This window comes from Artemia franciscana, chromosome 21 (assembly GCF_032884065.1).
Source record: "Artemia franciscana chromosome 21, ASM3288406v1, whole genome shotgun sequence".
In the NCBI taxonomy this organism is placed as follows: Eukaryota; Metazoa; Arthropoda; class Branchiopoda; order Anostraca; family Artemiidae; genus Artemia; species Artemia franciscana.
In genome coordinates this window covers 15,985,714-16,006,997 of record NC_088883.1, presented here as the reverse complement: position 1 = coordinate 16,006,997, position 21,284 = coordinate 15,985,714, and the positions used below count along the sequence as shown (strand labels likewise).

The 21,284-nt window shown below is 35.0% G+C and overlaps 1 protein-coding gene across 6 annotated transcripts in view; it reads left to right on the top strand.

The window, feature by feature from the left end:
- The window catches only part of LOC136040660 (uncharacterized), a 37,586-nt gene extending 17,747 nt beyond the window's left edge, over positions 1-19,839 (top strand). For 5 of the 6 annotated variants that reach the window (XM_065724947.1, XM_065724946.1, XM_065724944.1 and 2 more), the window contains 6 exons: positions 6-685; positions 1,850-1,952; positions 3,700-5,551; positions 11,586-11,818; positions 13,589-13,678; positions 15,950-19,839. In XM_065724947.1, the coding sequence (XP_065581019.1) occupies positions 6-685; positions 1,850-1,952; positions 3,700-5,551; positions 11,586-11,818; positions 13,589-13,678; positions 15,950-15,970 (2,979 nt within the window). In that variant the 3' untranslated portion in view covers positions 15,971-19,839. The remainder of the gene's footprint in view (positions 1-5; positions 686-1,849; positions 1,953-3,699; positions 5,552-11,585; positions 11,819-13,588; positions 13,679-15,949) is intronic. The other variant, XM_065724948.1, reaches the window with a different exon arrangement.
- The last annotated feature ends 1,445 nt before the right edge of the window (positions 19,840-21,284 follow it).

The following is a 21,284-nucleotide window of genomic DNA, read 5'->3' as shown; positions in this document are numbered from 1 at the left end:
TTCAGTGTGAAGGATATGTGTGTTCAATTCTGTCTTCGTCAGGAAAAGATCCATTGTCTTTTTTAAACATGTTGCCTGAAGTAGATTCGTTATGTAAGTCAAGTCACTGCAAGCTAACAGAAAGTTATAACTTGATTTGTGGGTCCCATTTATTTCAAGTCCTGCGGCAAACCGCCGCCATTTCTGTGACTCCCTTGGAAAACTGCTCTAAGAGGGATGAGCAGGTGGAACCTTCTACAAACAGCGAAATGGATCTGAAGTCGAGTTTGTCTATTCCTAGACCTGCTGAAATAGAATTACAAAGTTCTTCATTTAGCGTGGACCAGAGTTTACGTTCAGGAAATCAAGATTTGCATGAATCCATGCTTGTCGATGGTATGATTTCAAGATCTAGGCAACATCCTCTCTCTATACAAGAAACTCAGCAAAAGACAGCTGTGTCCTCTCCCATTGCAGCTGCCAACGGTTCAGATTTAAACATTCAAAATGGTGACAAATTTTTCTCTGCTTCTACAAAAGGCTTTGGCTCAAAAAATAGTAATAAAGATACGTTAATTGCGAAGAATATAATTGCAACTGACTCTTACGTTGGAAAAACTTTCAGAGTTGTTGTGGAAGAGGTTCGAACACCAGAAAAGTTCTACCTAAGTTTTGCCAGTAATGAACACAACCTGAGTGAACAAAGGTAATTGGATGCGCTTTTCTCATTCGATTTATTTATTTAATTCTGTGCCTATTTTGTTTCACCAAGGAACTGTAGTTTTTTAAAGCAAATTAATCTTAGTGTTGACGTTGGGGTGAATGCTTTGATTGGTATGCAGAAACTCCCCCAGTAATAAAACTTCACCAAAAATAACTCCTGCTAAAATTATCAATTCCGCCGCAAGATGTACTGACACTCGGTGCATACCGTTTCTTTGTCTTTTTTGTCTCTTTGTCCGTTTCTTTGTCTTAGACGATTTTTATTAAAACCTTGTTCAGCAATGCAGCTAAACTTAAACCATAACTTATCACAAATAAGGGGAATCTTGCCACCCCTCAAACCTCTTAAAAGGCTAGAAAAGTGCATTTTATATGTATTATGTATATGTAAAATAAAAATTAAGCGCTGTTCAAATTTTCAGCGATTCTTTTTTTTTTATATCTGTTTATTTGTAGCAAAGGATTTAGTTTTGTTATTCGTTACTTCGAAAAATATAGAAAATCAGTTGGCTAAGTTAAATTTTTAGTTTAAAGTTTATATTTTATCTTCGATGAAGCAACAATAACTCTGGCATATTGAAGAATGCTATGAGCGGCAACTTGTTTATGGTTAAAACGTCTTGACGTAGAAAAAATTGTAGCAATTAATTTAGTGTTGCTTTTAGTTTCAGTTTTAAGTACGTTACATTCGTTACTGCTTCTTCCTTGTAAATCAGCTCCTTTCAAATGTATGGGTAAAAATACTGGCTAAGTAACTTTAAAAAAAGTTAAGAAAAAAAAGTTTTTTAATATTACCGAAAGCTTCCAATGCAAACCGCATCCAACTCTTATAAGACTCGGTTCCAGGCCAGTTACTGAAAAATGCACACTCTAAGAAATTAGCTTTGAAAGTCAACGATGGTTATTAATTAAATTTAGGATATATACGATTTTCTTATTACTGTCTATTTTCAATCACTGTTATCTACTAATTTTCATTCTTATGGAAAGAAGCAATTTTGAAGCTATTTAGATGGGTCGAAGTCCATCTTAAAAAAGCCCAGATTATGATGACGGATCAACGGGATTAAAGCAGAGGGAATTATTAACTTCCACTTAAGAAGGCTGTTTTAAAGTGGATTATTTAATGTATTTTTATATCTTATAGGAAGTCAATAGATGCATCATCTGTCCACAATCCGATCCAAATGAAAAATTCTAGTCAAGGTATACGTTCCAAGACTGGTGTCGTGTGCTGCAGATTGCACCAAGTAAGTTTTGCTTTCTACTGATTCAAAAAGTTGCTGCTCCTCTCTTTGAGAGACGACTGATTAGAAAGAGATTTTTGGGTTCAGTGGACCATTGGATCTTCAGGATATAAAAAAAATATTTTTTAGATTTGTGTGAAATTTTTTTACAGTGGGGATAGGTCATAGCCCCTCTTCCAAAATCTCGAGATATTTGGCTCACTTTATGTGATGCCAGTAGCCTCCCCAACAGGCTAAAAGATAAATGGTAACAAGACGAAGTCGATATCAAACTGTGCCGTAACTACACTAATAATATGTTTGTGACATCGAAATAGAAGAAGCAGGTGATTGTTATGTCTGTTTGGCTCAAAAATTGTTTTCTACGAAGAAAACTCGCGAGCAGTTTGGCTGATTTAATAACTGACAGTCAGATCAGAACTACCACCAAGTGCCCAAATATAACCAAACGGTCATCTGACCGTTTTGGTCAGAGGGTAATCTTGGGTAGGCCTGAATGTGCTGAATGGAAGTTTTGTCACCGTATTGAATTAGAATTCAGGCATTAAAAAGTATAGATTTTTTTCTGCGTTAGATGCTGTCTTTGGTCACCCTCAAAAAGGCATTCAGGTGAACAAGATTCTATTGGCGCAGTTTAGGCGGTATAGATTTAATTAGAGTTTTTGTCCCGATTCATGGTTGTAGACGGAACTTGAATGCAGTATTATACGCCCGAAACCAAATACAGCTGAAATAACAGACTATGGAGAGAATTGGCTCGCAGAACAAAAAAACATATATTTTGCTGAGACAATGTGCTTTCTCGCACCTTAGTAGTTGCCATGGCTAAAATCCTCTAATCACGGTTTGGACTGTTTGATCTCCCTCGTTATTCACCAAATTCTTTGTGTTCCTTAGGTCTAAAAACTATGCTTGGAAGAAAAAGACTTTCGGCTAATGAGTAGGTCAATATCTAGACTATCTAAAAGACATCGAATACGTTTTGGATGGTTTAGATAGGTTGGAGCATAGCTGAGTGATGTGTGTAGATTTACATGAATTTTGTAAGGAAGTAAAAATAAATTTAAAGAAAAATTTATTGTGTCCTTTTTGAGTCGGAAACTTTATGAATTGTCCTCGTATATAATGACACAAGTATACATGAAAATAGCTTATGAAAATGAAAATATCTGCAGCTGCCATCAAAGTGGCTTTTGCAGGACTTAGGATGAAACTCGGGCCTTATGCCGGAGCACGTAGAACTTGCTCCTCTTGGGCTGGCTTTCGGGCAGCCCTTGCAGTGCTCGGGCTTTTGTCTCTCTGTTGTATTCCCTCACTAAATTACATAAAAGTAGATTAAATACGTGAAGATTTTCATGCAATTGTTTTTTTTTAATGTATATAGCTTAAATGCATGAAAATATTTGTACAGTGCCATTTATGTAAATGTTTTTTTTTTTAACATAATATTTCCAGTTTATAGATATGTATTCTCGTGGCTTTAGTATTATCTGGAGATATTTTTAAGCTTCCGGTTTCACTAGTTTAGCTTCAAATGACCAAGACAGACCCTTCAGTTTTTATATGTAGATATTAATACAAAGATCTAATCTTTATGTCTGCAGTGTAGATATAAGTCTACTGTGTATGTAAAGAATGCATATATGAAGGTCTACGGTTTAAGTCGTTGAAGAGAGTCAACAGTATTTTAATAATGAACAACATATATGTTTGTTTAAACGTATTTTATTTACATTCTTTTTTCTTTCAGCTCAAGCCCGTAGATGGAGAATGGAGCAAATATGCCTGTTTGTACTTCCGATACGCTGTTGAAGCTCCAGGTCTACTAGTGGCTGTATTTATGGGGGTGAAATTAGATAATAGTGAATTGATTTACAGTGTTAAACTATGGAAACTTGACATTGAACCAAGAAAAGGATCTTATGATATCGGTCAATATTTAGTTGAGACAAGATTTGCTGTGGAAACTGAAGAAGCATCTCAGTCAAATAAAAAAACTGCGAATTTCTCTTTAGAAAACAAATCAAAGTCTAAAAGAAAGTCACCAGATTTTTCTTGTGATATTCAGTCCTATCCTAAAATGCCTTCAGATTTGGGAAATGATGATAGTTTTTCTTTGAACCATCATTTGAAGGTAAATGTTACTCAAAAGGCAGTTGAAGCACTGGAACATGATTTTAAAGGACCAGAAATCGAGCCAGTTGCTAAACTGGATAGTTACTGCTCACGGGGGATAGTCCAGCTTGATGAAAACCTTAGCGATGTCACGCCTACATCAAATGAGTGGCTTTTACCAGAAAAAATTTCCCAATTACTACAGAAGAAAGAAGCAACAGCCACACAGGATTCAAAGTCCTCTGTAGCTTGGCCAGATGTTCACTTTCCTACTCCAGAAGTCCAGTCGTTTAAAAATTCTATCCATGACGTGCCTCCATATAATGATAAAGACATCCACAACGAAAGTCTTCCATCTGGAAAAGTCCTTCAGACAGTGCTAGGCCAAAGAAAGAAGGTTACAGAGCAATTGAACTTCCCTGCTGCAGGTTCCAAAAAAAGTCACAATGCTCCTGTGGTCTTAAATGCTATAAAAGAGGGATCCTTCAATGCACTGCACGTAAAAACCGACTCATGTAAAAATTCTGTTTTTTCTGGAAGTAGCTGGTCTAACAAAGATTTGGCTCTAGTAATCCCAGAAAAAGTCCATGAAGTAAATTTGCCAACACCCCAATCACAGCTATTTAAAGTACCGGATGTTGATTATTTGTCAAAAGAGAGTCTATCACAGATGCACATTGACCACCCTCCATGTTTTCCTAATATGTCCGAGACATCAGCCCCGTTGGTCAGCTTTCCTCCGGATTCCAATGAGTGGTTTCCGTTAAAAAACGGCCTCCCAATTTCCACTCCTCCTCCTAGGTACTTTCTTCTTCCTGTTCTTTATAACCTGCCCGCTAATCCAAAACAAGTACCTCCTAGAGCTGGAAGCACTTTATCTCAAAGCCTAGGGCCTGTTCAGTATCCACTGGGGTTTCCTTATATGCCCAGTCCTATGCCTTTACGCTTTAATAATACTAACGCTTATCCTCAAAATATCGTCTATTCGATGCACCCACCTCAGATCCGTTATTTTTTCCCTCATCCGCCATTGCAATCACCAGGGGCGCTAGGTCCTTTTTATCAGAACCAACATTCTAACCCTCGACAGGTTGATAGCATACGTAACCCGGAGCCGCTAATTACTTTCTTTGGAAATTGTGTCCAAGGTAACTCGTCTTTCTCATCAGTCCCAGATTACGGCATGAGAGTACCTCAGGGGCAGATGTATCCAGTTCAAAGTGATAATTCGAAAGAAGATTGTAAAGAGTCGTGTGTTCAGACCTTTGAAACAAGGAAAATCTTAGAAGTCAAGAGGAACCCAAACAAGTTTAGTACAAGCTCTCAAAATCAGGATGCCATCCATAAGACAGCGGGAAATACCTGTGTAAATCCCAGTCAAAGCAAGAAAAACATGGTGTTGTCAAATTCTAACCAAAGATCAAATTTGGGTGCTAATGAAGGAATTGGCAAACCAGATACAACTATATGCAAAATGGAAGACAAAGGTACTTGGCTTTACTAAAGTATATCTTGAGGTTCTGGTTCAACATATGTTAGAACAAGGATGGATGGGAGAGGGGGGGGAATACATCCCATCTCTCTTATTGATCCTAAGGGCCCTACTTGAAAATTTGGATTCTAAATTGTATCTTTTCTTCTCTTTTTCAAAACCTCTATCCACCGTAGAAATTGTTTTTGATGTCTCCATCCTTACCTCATGAAAATATACACTAATGCCCCTCCCCCTTCTATATTTTGGATGCATTAGATCTGTGCGTATTGTGTGCTAAAAAATGTAAAAGAAGTGCTTTCTGTCTTTTAATTGTCACTTGCTTCATTAGCATGAACAATTTTAATTGAATCCATTTTCAATTTTTGTATTTTTATGCTCAACATTCTTTGCTTCTTATTCCTATTTTATTAGAAGCTATCCAACGTATTTACATAGGATGTGCGTCTTGCCTTCAAAATAAAAGTAACACCTTCAGACCAGGTTTTTTGAAAGGAAGACGTTTAATTTTATATGATTAAAAACAAGTTAATTAAAGAAAAGTAAAGAGCGGCGATAAAACAAGAGAGCAGAAGTTGCCATAAATAAGAGTGGAGCTGTCGCTTCTTTAAAGTCACTAAAAGTTAGATTAGCATTTGAGCTTTAAACAATGAAAAATCAATGTCTAACAGCTTTAAACCATTTCTAAATTGAAAAGAACGGAAATTACCACAAACAGGAGTGTGATTACCGTCTTCTAAACCTTTCTATAGCACAGAGCATCATTGCGCTTTACTGAAAATTGAATAAAGACTGAAAGTCTTTCAACTGAAAGAGTCTTTCAACTGATTTTTTTTTCAACTGAAAGCAAGCAAATGGCAGCAACATTAAAAAACAAACCGATATTATTATGTATATGAGGGGGGTCCCTTCCTCAATAATTCGCTAACAAAGAAAGATTCTTTTTGCTCTAATTAAACGGTTCTTGTGCTTCAAGAGTCGTTTTTTTTAAGAATCGGGACACAGAGTTAAACTTTAGCATAAAGAGCGAGGTATTGAGGAGGGGAAATTTCCGTCATATGCGCAATAAATTCTGTTCGTTAACATCTTACCCTTTGCAATGGGTTAATAATTACCCCTAACAGCTCCATAAATAAGATTGAGTTGGCAAAGAGAAATTAAGACAAATAAAAAGAATTTCGTTCAGGAACCTGACAGATTCTCCTAGTGTAAAATTTTCTCGGGAAAGTTAACCCCCGAAACCTCCCCCCCCCCCACCCGTAAATTTTTTTTTATACTTCCCAATAACAAATACTGTTTGTCTAAATAAACGATAGGCAAATCTCATAACTTATAGACCTTTTCTCAGTGACTGAAGAAGGTTGGGTTATCTCCAAAGGCATAGTTATTGGACCTTTCAATTATTTGATTGGACGACTGTGGTGGAAAATGGGGCATGGGAGGGAGGCTAGTTGCCTTTCAATGTTTTCAGTAACTTAAAAAAGGCCTTAGAACTTTTACTTTCCGTTTGATTGAGCCATCTCCCGATATTCTATTACTATTGGTTTGGTACGAGCACCCCTGGGAAAAAGTAAAACAATCAAAGACACATTTCTGATTTTTCTTCTGGCCATAAAATACTACTCCACATTTTTGCAGATGGTAGCTTGAAACCTCTACAGTAGGATTCTCTGATATGCTGAATCTGATGGTGTGATTTTCATTATAGTTCCTTGGGTTTTCCGTTGTCTTTCCACCTTTTCAAAACTCAGGAAATTGTTTTCTGGTTCGTAGCCTGGGTAACACTAAACTTAATGAATCTTATATATTTAGAATCAGCATAATGAGCCAATTCTTTTGATGTATCTATTGATATTGAAATTCTGATTTTTAGAGTTTCGGTTGCTATTGATTCGAGTAGCTCCTTACTTAAAGTCGTTTGTCAAAATATATTTTAAACATTTACTCTTTTATAACGTTGATAAAACCAAAATTGCCGAAACTTACAGGCATTAATATCATTACATGTTCAACAGTCAGTCCATTTTTTCATAGTTCTTTGCAGTAATCTTGGCTATTATGGGAACTTTGCTGTTATTCTTGCTGATTTTTTAACACTAGAAAAAAGTTTCAAATATATATCGTTTATAATGAAATGTAAATGATGTTCAAGACGTTTAGAAGTTTTGAGAGGGAAGAAATGAACAGGCTGTAAGCTTTTGCTTGTAACTTTTACTTTTACCATATTTGCTTGTAAACTTTGATTAGTCTTCAGATATATTTTTTGTTATGTTGTTGTTGATGCTATGAAAAATGAAAAATTACTGCTCAAATAAATATTATTTTCAATAAATCGTGATGCATTGGTTGTTAAAAGGCTACTCCAGCTTGTGGAAATTTCTGTTTGTTATGAATTCGGCCTTTTTACACAAGCTTTTTTTGTTTTGGCTTTCATTTATTCATTGATAGTGATTTCTGTTTGTTTTGAATTTAAACTACTCTACAACTTTATTCCTCCACATCTTTGGTTTAATATCTTTTTTCTTTTTTTGGAAAATAATTTTTTTTAAATTAATTTCTGTTTGTTTTTAATTGACAGTATTTTTTATTGGTTAATAAAAGTAATGTTTGTGAATTTTTTTGCTTAAAAATTACAATTTCTGCTTATTATTTAGATTTTTGGCGAAATTTTACAACAAATTTTAGTTTTACTGTGTGCACTGGATGGGTTTTTGAGAGAATACTATTCAAATAGATTGAAAATCTAATTAATTTTTGGTCTTCTGTAGAGTGTGATTTTAGAATGAACAAATGTTTTGTTCTTTTTTAGCTTGCCCTACCTAATATTATGATACGGTTTGATACTGGGATTTCGTTTAAATTGAGCTAAAATCCTCTGAAGTTTGACTGAAACCATCCTGACTCCCATCTTGTTGCAGTTTTAAATAAAGACAAATAGTAATCGGTCTTTTTTTTAAGGAATGTTATTGTATTAAATTTTGGTTTATTTAAATAAATGTGTTTTGAGCTCGATGAGTTCTATTTTGCTATTTAAAAATAAAAACAAAGAAAGGATATGAAGAATCAGCGCATCAAGAATGAGACTTGTTTCCTGATCGAGTTTCCCGTGGTTCTAAAATTTTGATTGGGGTCTTTATGGCCTAAAATTTCAAAGCAGGTCGACATAAAAAATTAGAGTATTTTATTATAAGATTTAATAGAATCACATTATAAAACATTTTAATTGTAAAAATAAAAATCTATAAGTATCCTGCTTGTCTCGCCATATTAGCAACCTTGCTGCCCGTAGTACCTTTTTCATCTGTATAGCTACTTAACCGTGCATACATTGTAAGTCTCGCGGGAACTTATAGTGCAAAAAACCTTTTCGTATATGGACTGGCGACAAAAGTTAATTAGCCCTTTCACCCCCCAAAAGCTAAGTTTAAGCTTTCTTTGCCCCCCCCCCTACCTTTCTCCAAAAGTGCGTGATGGTTTGAATTCTGTCCCCACAGCAGTTCCCGAGATATTACAGACATGCTATTTTGAATACACATGCTGTCTTTTGACTTACCTCCACCCTTCTCCCCAAGTAGAAATTGTAAGTCCACTTGGCCCTTGAATACTCTCTCAAAGTTTCAACTCGACCTCTTTGGCCTCTCCCAAGATATTACAAATAATTAAAAAAATCGGGTGCATATAGAACATTTTGATCTACTCAGTTATGCTAAACTTTTGGAAAGCTGGTTATCTTGGCCTTAAAGATCCGCAAGATCTCACTCAAAACAAGACAAATTTAGAACAGAGGGTTCTCTGGCTTATTTTAAGACCCCTATCCCCAATAGAGTGTATGGTTTTCTTGGCCGAAAGACAGGTATCCGAAGCTTTCGAGCTAGTCGTACTTCCATAGACCAAAAATGTTATCATTTTTCATTATAAAATCTATTAGTAAACAATAGGCAACGTGCATAATTTACGATCCTTGTCCCAGAGGTTGCGTGAATCATGTTTTCGTAGGTAGAATTATTTGCATAATTTTTCAACTATTTTGAATGAAGTATCTATTTCAAAAACTTGATCGGATGACTTTAAGTGATTTTCGGCGTGGGTTGGAAAAAAGGAACCTGAATAGAGCTGGTTACGCTTCATTCACTTTGACTTTTTATAAGGGCACTAGAGATTTCAGTTTTCAATTAAATGAGCCCGCTCTAAAGTTTATGCAACCAATTTCTCCGTACGTAATTGCTGTTGAAAGAAAAAATTAAGAACATATGGAACCGGTATAACTCTTTTCTTTGGCAGTACTATTGCACTGTCTATGAATAAAGTCCCTTTTTTTAATTAACATAGTTCTGCTATGAGCTGAATGTAGAAATGTTTTGAAACTTTTTTTTAGTTTTTGTGCTTAAGAGCTAGTCTTGCATTACAATTAAAATATAGACGACATTTTATTTGGCACCTTCAAGTTACATAACATCAATACATAACGTATATTCAACTTTGGCATAAAAAATTAAGCAGCAAATTCGTGTTCAGGAAGAACCCAGTTTGGATTCAGGAACATCCATAGTGTGGTTTGGAAATTACTTTTTTGGCTTTTTTAATACTAATTGGCATTTAGAACATTCAATACCGACGGTAGTCTTGATGGAGTGTTCCCCTTCTAAACTAGGATTAAAATCAACATAATTTCTGTTGCTACGCTACTATTGGTCAGCTAGAATCTCAATGTGAAAATTGGGAATTTTTCTAATTAGATTAAGTGAATACAGGCATAATGCAGTCACCCAAGAGGTCACCTGTTGAGCAGATCTTTACATTTCGGCAGTTGGTGGAAAAGGCAAAAGAATTCCGTAAAAAAGCTTATATAGCCATTGTGGACTTTAAGGCTGCCATCGAATCGGTCAACCGTAAATGTCTTTTGATTATAGTTTGCTCCCTCGGACTGCCAGGCAAATATTGTCTACTCCTTGAAAAGCTGTACGAGGAAAACGAGAGTTGCATCCCAGTGAATAGGAAGCGATGCTCCTCATTTACCATCAAAACTGGTGTACGACGAGGGTGCCGATGACCTTACGCTCGTTACCGACTCCATGCAACAGCTAATAGATGCTTTAAATGTCCTGCTGGAAGAAGCTGCGAAAGTTTGGCTTAAAGTAAATTGGCAAAAAATAAAAATTAATGCATTCGAACCACAAGCCCTAGTTAGGCTCTCCGAATTCATTACAGTTTGTGGGGCCCACGTTGAAGCTGTTGCTAACTTCACCTATTTTGGTTCTGGGATTTCGAATGATGACTCCGTGGACACGAAACTATTCAGTCGAGTTGTGAAAGCTTCTTATATCATCAGAAGACTCAATGTAATCTAAAGATCGCCCTATATTTCTAGGCACATGAAGTGACACATATATAATTCATCTGTGAACTCAGTGCCGCTCTATGCGCCTGAGACACGGCCCATAAAATTCTGTATCTTGATCGCGATAGATGCCTGCCAGATGAAACAATTCCGTCGATTTGAGAGGCTCTGATGGAATGTATTTGACAGCAATGAAAGGCTCCTTGCCTTTACTCACCAGGCTCCGTTCCCAACACATATTGCCCGTTGAACTCTCAGATGATTTGGGCATCTCCTTCTATACCTTCAACGGCCCCCGATAGAATTTCATACGACTTTGACCCCACATCCTGTGGTTGGTCACGCCCATGGGGTGGACCTTGGACCAGATGGGAGGACAGGCTACAGAAGTTCCTCAGCATGGCTGACATTGCTTGTGTCGAGGCCCCCTCATAGCAGCAGATCAGTTCACTTGGAGAAGCGCAGTTGCTATGCTCTCTACGCCACATATGATGTGGCAGGAGCCAAGCCAAGTTAGTCAATAATGCAAGCAAAATAATAATGAAAAAGGATATCACATTTTTAGGCACGTTTTCTTTTTAGATCTGAGGTTTGATCTGAATTTAGCTCTATGTGATCACCCCTGCTAATTAGGTTAAAAAAAATTATAGTAAGTAAAAGGGATTCATCCAAGTTCAATGTTGTTTTTCAGGTACTGAAAATAAAGATGATGCAAAATCGCAATGTCACAAAATCTCAATTTTGAAGAAAGGTGACTCAAAATCACAAAATGACAAATTTGAAGAAATGCAAGATTTTTACTCAACCAAAGCCCGAGACTTCGAAAGACCTCCAGAAATCGGGAAACTTGTTGCCTGCCAAGAAGAAAATGACGGAATATGGTACAGAGGAGAAGTCCTTGACATAGATAAAGACTTTGCACAGGTAAGACGCATTTTGCTCTCTTGCACATCAAACACTTAGGTATAAAGCAGTAGCAAAGCTACAGTGTGCGGATTTTTGATCAGAAATGTTACGGTAGATTCTAAATGCCGAATACTCTTTCGTTTAAAAATAGATTCGTGATTGTTCAGACTTCCTGATTTTTACATGGGAAGAGACTGCAATGATGTAAGCTAAAGTAAAAAGAAACAAAGTACTACTATTATTTATATTTTACTCTTTATAATTAACCCGATTATTTCGTAGCTTTTAGTTCCATAGAGTGTGGTATAAGAGCCTGTTAACGAAACTCAAAGCTTATGGAATTTGTAGGCAACATCTGCTCAAAATTCTTCTGAGTTTTCTGAAAAATCACACCCTTCAGAGTCTTTAATGTATTTTTGTGTCGTAAAAAATCTAGTAATCGTCGGAGCTTCTCAGATTAGTATCCTGGGAGTCGCACTTTTTCTGATGTATATCAATGATATTCGTACAGTGCTAATACTTTAGATGACACCTCAGATGTTTATTTACGTTGAATGCTATCAAACACCTCGGATAACATTCAATGGCACAAATTTTTAAAAAGAGTCCTAAAGATGACAAAAATAGTAATGTGAGTAAGAAATATAGAAAATTACCACCAAATTAAAGCCTGGGTTGCATTATAGTCGCATTTGTGGATAAAATCAAAGTTAAATGCGGCTACTATGCCAATTTTGTAGGCATTTCTTAACATGTTGAGTTAAGCACTGTTCAGCTCTCAAGTGTAAAATCTCTGATTGACCAACCAGAGTAAAGATTGAAGTTGCAATTTTTTTGGAAATTAGAAACGTTGGAAGCTTAGAAACGTATTTTTTTCTATCTGTAAGATGATTTTGGCAAAAGATATAAAGATGTATTGTTAGTAAGTAATAATTGGAAAAAAATTAGTGATGATGCAAGGCTTTCAAATCAACTTGTTGCTATTTCCGTTTCCGCTTATCTATTTACAAGTTTGACGTTAAATAAAAGAAAAAATAAATCATTTACAGATTAGGCAGGACCTTTTTATAGACAGATGAAACTTTAATGCGACTGGAGCACAAGAAACCAATTGTGGTGGATTCTGGCAAAGTGAATAACTAGATGTTTAGGTATCTTGAAATTTTTTTATTATTATAGCTGGACCAATTATTGTAACAGATTTATCATTATTTATAATAGGTCAATTATAATTATTCTGTTGTGTAGACTATTACCTAGTCATTTGTTTAAACAGACTTGTCACTTACTTTACTTCTTTCTTCTTTTGTTTGTCTTTCGTGCAAAAGTTATCACGGCGACATAATCATGGAGTATCAATATTATTACAGCTCACTCGTTGTTATAAATGATGGGAATAACTGTCAAACAAATATTTGATAATAACAGGCAGTCGCGTTCAAGATCTCTTATAGCAATTATTAGTATTCACGGGAAGTCATTCTTCTAGATAAGGGAATCGCAATTGGACGGATTTCGTGACTGGAACGCAGCTGTTTTGGAAGTCCCTCTCCTTTACAACTATTAAAATAATAAATGTATGATCAATAATTAACGCACTTCAGGGACGTACGCTGGAGTAGGAATAGGCACTCCTGTTCTTGCCTCCTCACATGAAATGTCAAGTTGTCTACTATTATTTCTGTATTTATCTTTCCTCCTCTTATTTGGAAATTCACATGCATTGTTTGGTTCTAGGAGACAAAAGTGTATAAAAAATTGTATTAATATAGAAGCATTTTTTTAAAGGTTTACCTAATTGATATTGGAGAGGAAACTACTAACAATATAACGAGGCTTAAGCCACTTGAAAACCAATTTCTTCATTTATCAGAAAAGGTAGTGTTTTCTTGATAGTTTGCCCTTTGATTCTTTGCTTGCTAGTTTGTTCTTTGATTGCTTTAGTATGATTCGTTTGAAATTAGAAGGAGGTTTTGGCATTGTGAAACATTCAAAGAAAGAAATAGTTTTTGTAGAAATTAAAGATCAGATTATTTTGCTTTATGTTAATTATTTCCTGTGTGTGTGCACACACGCGCACACACACACACACACACGCTTCACTCACACACACAGACACGCACAAACACACTCGCACAAACACGTGCGCACACAAAAACGCACGCGCACACAAACACACACACGTACACACATGCACACACACACGCACAAATGCACACACACACACGCATACACACACTCACGAACACACACACACACATGCATGCATGCACACACACGCGTGTGTGTGTGTGTATGTGCGTGCGTGTGTGTGTGTATTCGTGTGTTTGTGCGTGTGTGTTTGTGTGTGTGTGTTGGTGTATGCGTGTGTGGGCGGGTGTTTGTGTGCGTGTGGTTGTGTATGCTTGCGTCTGTGCGTGCATGTGTGCTTGCGTGTATGTGTGTGTGTGTATGTGTGTATATATGTATATGTGTGTGTCTCTGTGTATGTGTTAGTATGTATGTATCTGTGTATGTTTGTGCACATTGGCACATATACATTTCTTGAAAAATTGTGAGGTTAGTGGGTTTGTGAGTTGTTAATATTATTTGTGTTTTTATTGTAATCATAATTATTATTTTTGTGCGAGTATCTATTATTATTTTGTTGTGCTATGGGTATTATTTGTGTTTTTTTATTGCCATTGCTATTATTATGTTGTGTTGTGGTTGTTGTTGTGTGTTTACCTTATCCGTAAGTTTTTGTTCTTTTTGTTTTGTTTTTTGCCGGGACCCGAAGATGCTTTTGTAGCAATAAATATCTGTGTATACATTTGTGCTTTAACTTTATTTAATATTCTAGAACGATACTTTTTTGTTAATATTTTTCCTTTTCATTCTATTTATTCAAATAAACAAGAATTTTGTGCCTAAATATAACTATTGAAGCATCAGTTTCAAGTTTTAAGGGAAAATGTTTAGTTTGTTAAAGCAATATTTTGAATTTACGAATCAGTACATAATTCGCCAGTTGATTCTTCTTCGTTTCAAAGGCAAATATTTAAATGGATAACATATTAGTGAGAAAAGCAAGTGGTGCTCACCGAGTCGAACCGTATCTGGGACATAAGACCTGTCTCATATTTTTATTAAGTCAGAACTTAGCTCGTTTTTGTCTTAAGTCAGAAATTTACTTATTTGGGTCTTAACTGGGACTTATGCCGTTTTTGCACCATGTCGTCAAAACTCGCCAGCTTTGACTTAGTTTCGTACCTCTGGACCTCTCTCTTTCGCACATAGTTAGTCCGCTGTTGTACGCACTGGTGTATGCATTACAACTCTTTAGCGAGAAGTCCCAGAAGGTGTTGCAGGGGAAGATCTGTCTTTGCGGTCCAGAATTTTCAAAAGGAACGTTAGGGCCAAACCGGCCCAATTATAGAACTTTATTTAAAAATAATATTTCGATGGCTTCGTTTCGGCCAAACTTCGCAGAATAAGGCTAGTGCGTTGTCCGTTGACGATTTACCTATGTTAAATTAAAATTGTGCTGGGTAATACCAGTAGTATGTTTTCTTTAATGAAAATTAAAAGAAGGCGGTAGTGTTAGAAATTGGTCAAGCATATTAATACGCTCAGGCCAAATCTTTGCCGTTTGTATCTTAACTTAGCATGAATTACCCTATTAAAAGGAAAGCAATTTCTATGTAAAATACTTCAATTCCCTATTTTTTGCCATCTTCACCCGTTTATGTTCACGATTAGCGTCTGCGCAAGTGACATGCTCTCCTGAAATCTTATGATTTTTGCAATTTTTCTGTTATTTTCAGTTCATTTGCCTATTTTTGATATTCTGACGAATTAAAATTCTTGTGCAAGTATCCGTATTCTTCAATATTGTAGCAAAAAAATTTATTGTTGTTAATTAAAATAGTCCCTTAATATCAGAATTTGTTTAAATAGATTCCATTATTTCTATAAACAACTGAGAATAAATAATAAAAGCTGAGCTATTGAAAAATAAGGCATTTATTAATGAAGAAATTCACTCGTGATTATTGAAGAAATTCTAGCTCTTAGTGGAAATATCTTGCACAAAAAAGTCTTTAAAAAATTTGCATTAAATCCTGTCTTTTGTTTCATGTTTTCCTTCTAATTTATTTTAATTTCTAGGAAAGAAAAGGCGACTTTTAAGTTGAAGAATGAGATGAATTTATGAATGAAGATAATTTGAAGGAATATAATTTGGACGTGTCCTATATCTTTTTATCACACCTGTAATTATGGTATTTTGTGTTTGTCCTTTTTGCTGCTCACCAGGCTACTAGAAATCACCAAGGATTGTCACCATTTTGTTAAATGCATGGTGGCTGCTTACATTGCAATATATGTTCTATATTATTATAATGTGTGTCCATGTGATAAATCTACGGTGTGTAATCCAGATCTACGTCTGTGGACCTTTCCTTAAGGATCTGGTTATAGGCTATGCCTGTTCTACCATATGTCCTGATTATTGGTATTCCTGGAATAGCTGTATTTTTTGTTTGCTCTTATTTCACTCTTTTTTCTCTGCTCGACAAGCTGCTCAAAACTAAATGATTGTGGGTATTCTCTAAAAAAAAGGAAATTGTAGTTAAGAAAACCAAAGGTTTAAAATCTTAGATTTGTTCAAAATCATTTCCCTTCTATTTAAGGTACCGCTTTGACCATTGTTGTTTTAAACCCTTTAGGCTGTTGTTTTTCTAATTCAGGCTGCCATTTAAATGGGTTATATTTTCCATTAAATGACTTGTCTTGATTTTCGTGCTTTTTTTGGGTTTACCTAGCCCAAATGGGCTACCATTTAAATTATCCAAGCAATGCTTAATTTTTTGCTATTTTTATTAATAATAACAAGGAGGAATTTTTTATAAGTTGGAATAAACAATGTTTCATCAAGAAATTGGAAAATGATGTTCAATAAAAGTTTTTTTTTTGTGTAAAATTAGGCTTAGGCTGTTTTTTTTTTTTTTTTTTTTTGTGAGGGAATATTTATTGACAAGAATTGAAAGCACAAAGTAAAAATTTGCCGATAAGCTTTTGTGGCCATCTTCAAACAACAACAAAAAATAACTGCATTAAAGTCTCCAGTATAATATAGAAAAAAAAACTACCTGAAAACCTCTTTCATAAGAAAAGATCTCTAGTCATAGGCTATAAAACAGTGGTTTGTTTGCAGCCTGTCGGTCTCTGAAAAAAATCGGTCTTTTTAGTGCCGTTTTGAAACAATTTATCTATTTCTCTGAGAAGAAAGACTTTAACGCACTTTCTTGTATGTTTTTATGCCGTTTTCTATAGCCATACTCTTGGTTTTTGGTAGTTTTTTAGGATTTAGCTACAGGTAGTAAGCTAATGAATTTTTCTACGTTGAACCCTGAAACCCTCTTTCATAAAAAAAGATCTCAAGTCATAGGCTACAAAACAGTGGTTTTTCTGCAGCCTATCGGTCTCTGGAAAGAATTGGTCTTTTTAGTGCCATTTTGAAACATTTTATCTTTTTCTTCGGAGAAGAAGAACTTTAACGCACTATCTTGTATGGTGTTATGCCGTTTTCTATAGTCATACTCTTGGTTTTTGGTAGTTTTTTAGGATTTAGCTACAGCTAGCAAGTTAATGAATTTGTATACGTTGAACCCTGAAACACTTTCATAAAAAAAAAGATCTCTAGTCATAGGCTACAAAACATTGGTTTTCTGTAGCCTATCGATCCCTGGAAAAAATCGGTCTTTTTAGTGCCGTTTTGAAACAATTTATCTATTTCCTCCGAGAAGAAAGACTTTAACGCACTTACTTGTATGGTATTATGCCGTTTTCTATAGTCATACTTATGGTTTTTGGTAGATTTTAGGATTTAGCTATAGCTAGCAAGTTAATGAATTTTTATACGTTTTGGTATAAAATGGGCTCTTTAGCTTTATTGACTTAGAAGTTCGTATGTGTTTTAACTATGTATTTATTTAATTCGGCAATAGACTAACTTCTTTTCTATTGGAGCTCCGAATCCTATGCCGGCTCGTTGGGCGAAATTCTGATATACAGCTCTTTTTTACTAGCTATAAAACTCCTGAATTATGTAGTGGGTGATATCAGTTGGACTATGAAAGGAATCTACATTGAAGAATTGATTAAAATATTTTCTGTTCTGTACATCGAAGCCACATTTGCCGACTGTAAAACACCAACATTCGAAATTCTAAGATTTGTTGACAAGTTCTTTTTGCGATAAAAAGAGTAAAATATTTTGGTAATGGGAGGGGGATCAAGATCAGAAAGGTCGTAGTAAAGCACTTACCCTTGCCAGGCGAAATTATATATGAGAGCTCAGATAAAAAAAGAAGTTATTACTAGTGTGTGTGCCTGACTCTGTATTGTCCAAAGGATATGGGAAACTTAAGGAATTGAACTTTGAATCATTATTTATGGCTTTGTTGGATCCATAACACGAGCATCATTAATGTTATGGCGGTACTCAATAGAATTGATACAGAAAAAATGTAAGTCAGTTGAAGTTTTTATCACTGACAGTCTGATTTTTCATTTGTTTTCAGCCGATGAAAATGTAAATTTATAAAATTTGCCCTGTAATCCAGTGTTTGAAAATCCAGTTGTTTGGCACAATTTTAAATAATTTGAGTTCCAAAACACCAACTCAAATTGCTTACGTAAATGAAATTAGTCCCGTTGTCCCATAATTTACATACAAGGGAAATCTACTTGATGTGGAGGGGAGGGGGCTGCGGCTCAGTGCTCTGCACAACTTATCTATAATAATTTTTTTCATGCAATGTAAGTGCTTGATTTTTACACTGAATGGGAATTAGAAAGAATTTTGGTTTTTCCATTAACACAAACTTTTTATTTAATTTTTACACAATTTGATTTAATGATCCCTTTTATATAATTTTTGTCAATAAGAAATTCCTATTAGCAGTCCAATTGCCCTTGTACACAAAGCTTTTGTCCAAGAGCGAAGATTGGTGATGCTAATAAATATTTCTACTTTCTAATTTTGACTTCAAGAATATTATCGGAATCTTTTCATCTCTCACTATTTTGTTCATTTGTTTAAATAATGTTCTCTGTTGTCACGGATGTTTAAGTCTGGATTTGTGCAAGCGTTCGCCTCTAAATTGGAGTCGTAGTCACAATTGGGAAAGGGTTGAATCAAAAGGTCATTAAGACCAATTGAGAAAAATTGGTAATCGCCTCAGTAAAGGGTACGCCTAAAATTCAATTCTTGAAAGTTTTCCAACTTCTTTGGTATTAATACTTATCAAACTTTATGTGATATTTGTATGTAGCTGATTTTGGTTAATTAGAATCACCTTGTCTTCTATAAATTTACATGAGAATCTTTAGTAGAATAAAAAAAAATTGAAAGGTTTTTTTTTATGGTCATTGGTTACAGTGCAGTGAGAAAAGTAAAAGTTGTTGAAAAGCTTTTAAAGTTTTTCATTGAAAAGTTTATTTATATACAACATTTACATATATTTACCGTAAAGTAAAGAATTGTCTTATAGAAATTGTAGCCTACAATTAATGGTGACCTTCAGGAAATGGGGAAGAATAAAGGACGTCCTCTTTAAATGAATGGACTTTAAATTGCGTTTGGGCTAAGTAGGCTCTGCCTTAGAGAAACAGTGTACTAACAGATGCACTGAATTATTTGATTTTTGATACTTTAATGCACAATTTTATACAAATTGTCTATTTAAAAAGTTTTGTTATTTTTAAAAGTTTAATAATTATAATGTTACTAACTATAAGTTACAAAGATAATTTAATAACTATAATAGTTATTTTATGCGCTAAAGATGCTAATATTAGATAATTCAATATGATAAAAGAAAAAATTCTTTTCCAAATAGAAAGACAAGGTGAAGGCTTCTCATTACGTTAATACTACTCTCATTTGCCATGCTATTACTTCTTAATTTCAAAATGTATTGGTTGTGTTTTTACCTTTATTTGTTGCTCTAGAGCTCTTAGTGTGCATATTTTACAATAAAGGTCATAGCCGATTTGTATGTCTTCAAGTGACTATTAGATTTTTGTATTTGGTTCTCCGTTCAGTGTCAGAACATATAGCTTATAAAAGTTTTTTTGGGATCAAGAAAACTTCGCGAGAGCACAGCTACACAAAACAAGATTCTGATTTGGTTTTTAAATTTTTGAAGTAGAATTTTTGTTATAAATCAGAACTTTAAAAGCTTAACTCGTGTGACACTTCTAAACCCCCTAATACAAAGTTTTATACAGATAGACAACTAACAAATTGAAGTTACTTGTTGGAACACTAAATACGCTTAGCAATTCTAGAACTTTTAATTCCTCTCAAATTTGACCGGCATCTGTCAATTTCTAGCAGGATTTTTAATACTGTTAAGAAGTATAGTCTTGAAAATGTAATTAAACATTAATGCAAAAACATGACAAAAATATATCTAAGTAGAACCTGCTGATACTTTCCGAATTATTTCAAATTATTAACAATTATTCAAATTAAAATTATTTCAGTACTTAAATGCCCAAACACTTCGTATGACTTATGTCATTTTTATTTCAAACGTGCTTCGAAAATAACTGCGTTTAAGATAACACAAAATAAAATTTGAGAACTATACTGATTCACAACAATAACTGTTGTTTCACCTTTCAGTAACAACATTCAAGCAACAGTTCCAAGCTTGAAACACCATTCGATAACACCAGCTTAAACGTATTGTCAGATTTTTCTTCGCAATTAAGCATCTCTTGCCAAAAATAGGTTCTGCTTATGTGGATGCTTATAAATCAGCGTTTTACTTGCAGAAAAGGCTTTTCAGAATTGGCTAAGCTATTCTTTCCTTCTTTAAAATAATGACCTGGTTGAAGTACTTTTATCATAGTTACGATCCATTTCACCGACTCGTGCACAAGAGTTATTTACTTCTCTAGGTCGGTTGAGCTCTAGTGTTGCTGAAATGGGTCTAGTTTCGAAAATAGTTAATAATCACCTAAGCAAGCTCACAGAACTTCCTATGCTGTACAACAAAGGTGAAGGCAAAATCCTGTCAGGGTCAACTGACTTAATTTTGAAAAACACCAATCAAGGATCAAATGGATTTTGAAGCTGTCTACGTCCATTCTCTGAACCAAATTTAATTTTTTTTTTTTTACTTTTTGATTTCCAAGAAAATCAAAATCTCCTACCAATACCGAAGAATCAGTCAGAAAGTGGGAATCCTCAGCATCGTGCCAAAAAATTTTATAATTCATTTAAAAGGTTTTACCCTGACGAGGGTAGGCTGCTTTATCTTAAGCTGTTTCCTCTGTCCTTATTCCCGACAGGGAAACCCTGCTTGCGTGGCATCAGGGTGAACCTTTCCAAAGTTTGCCTAACCCAAACCATGACTGCAAACGCCACTGCACTTTTGAATTCAAAGACATGATAGCCTAGAAAACCATATAGTATTGCACTGGATCC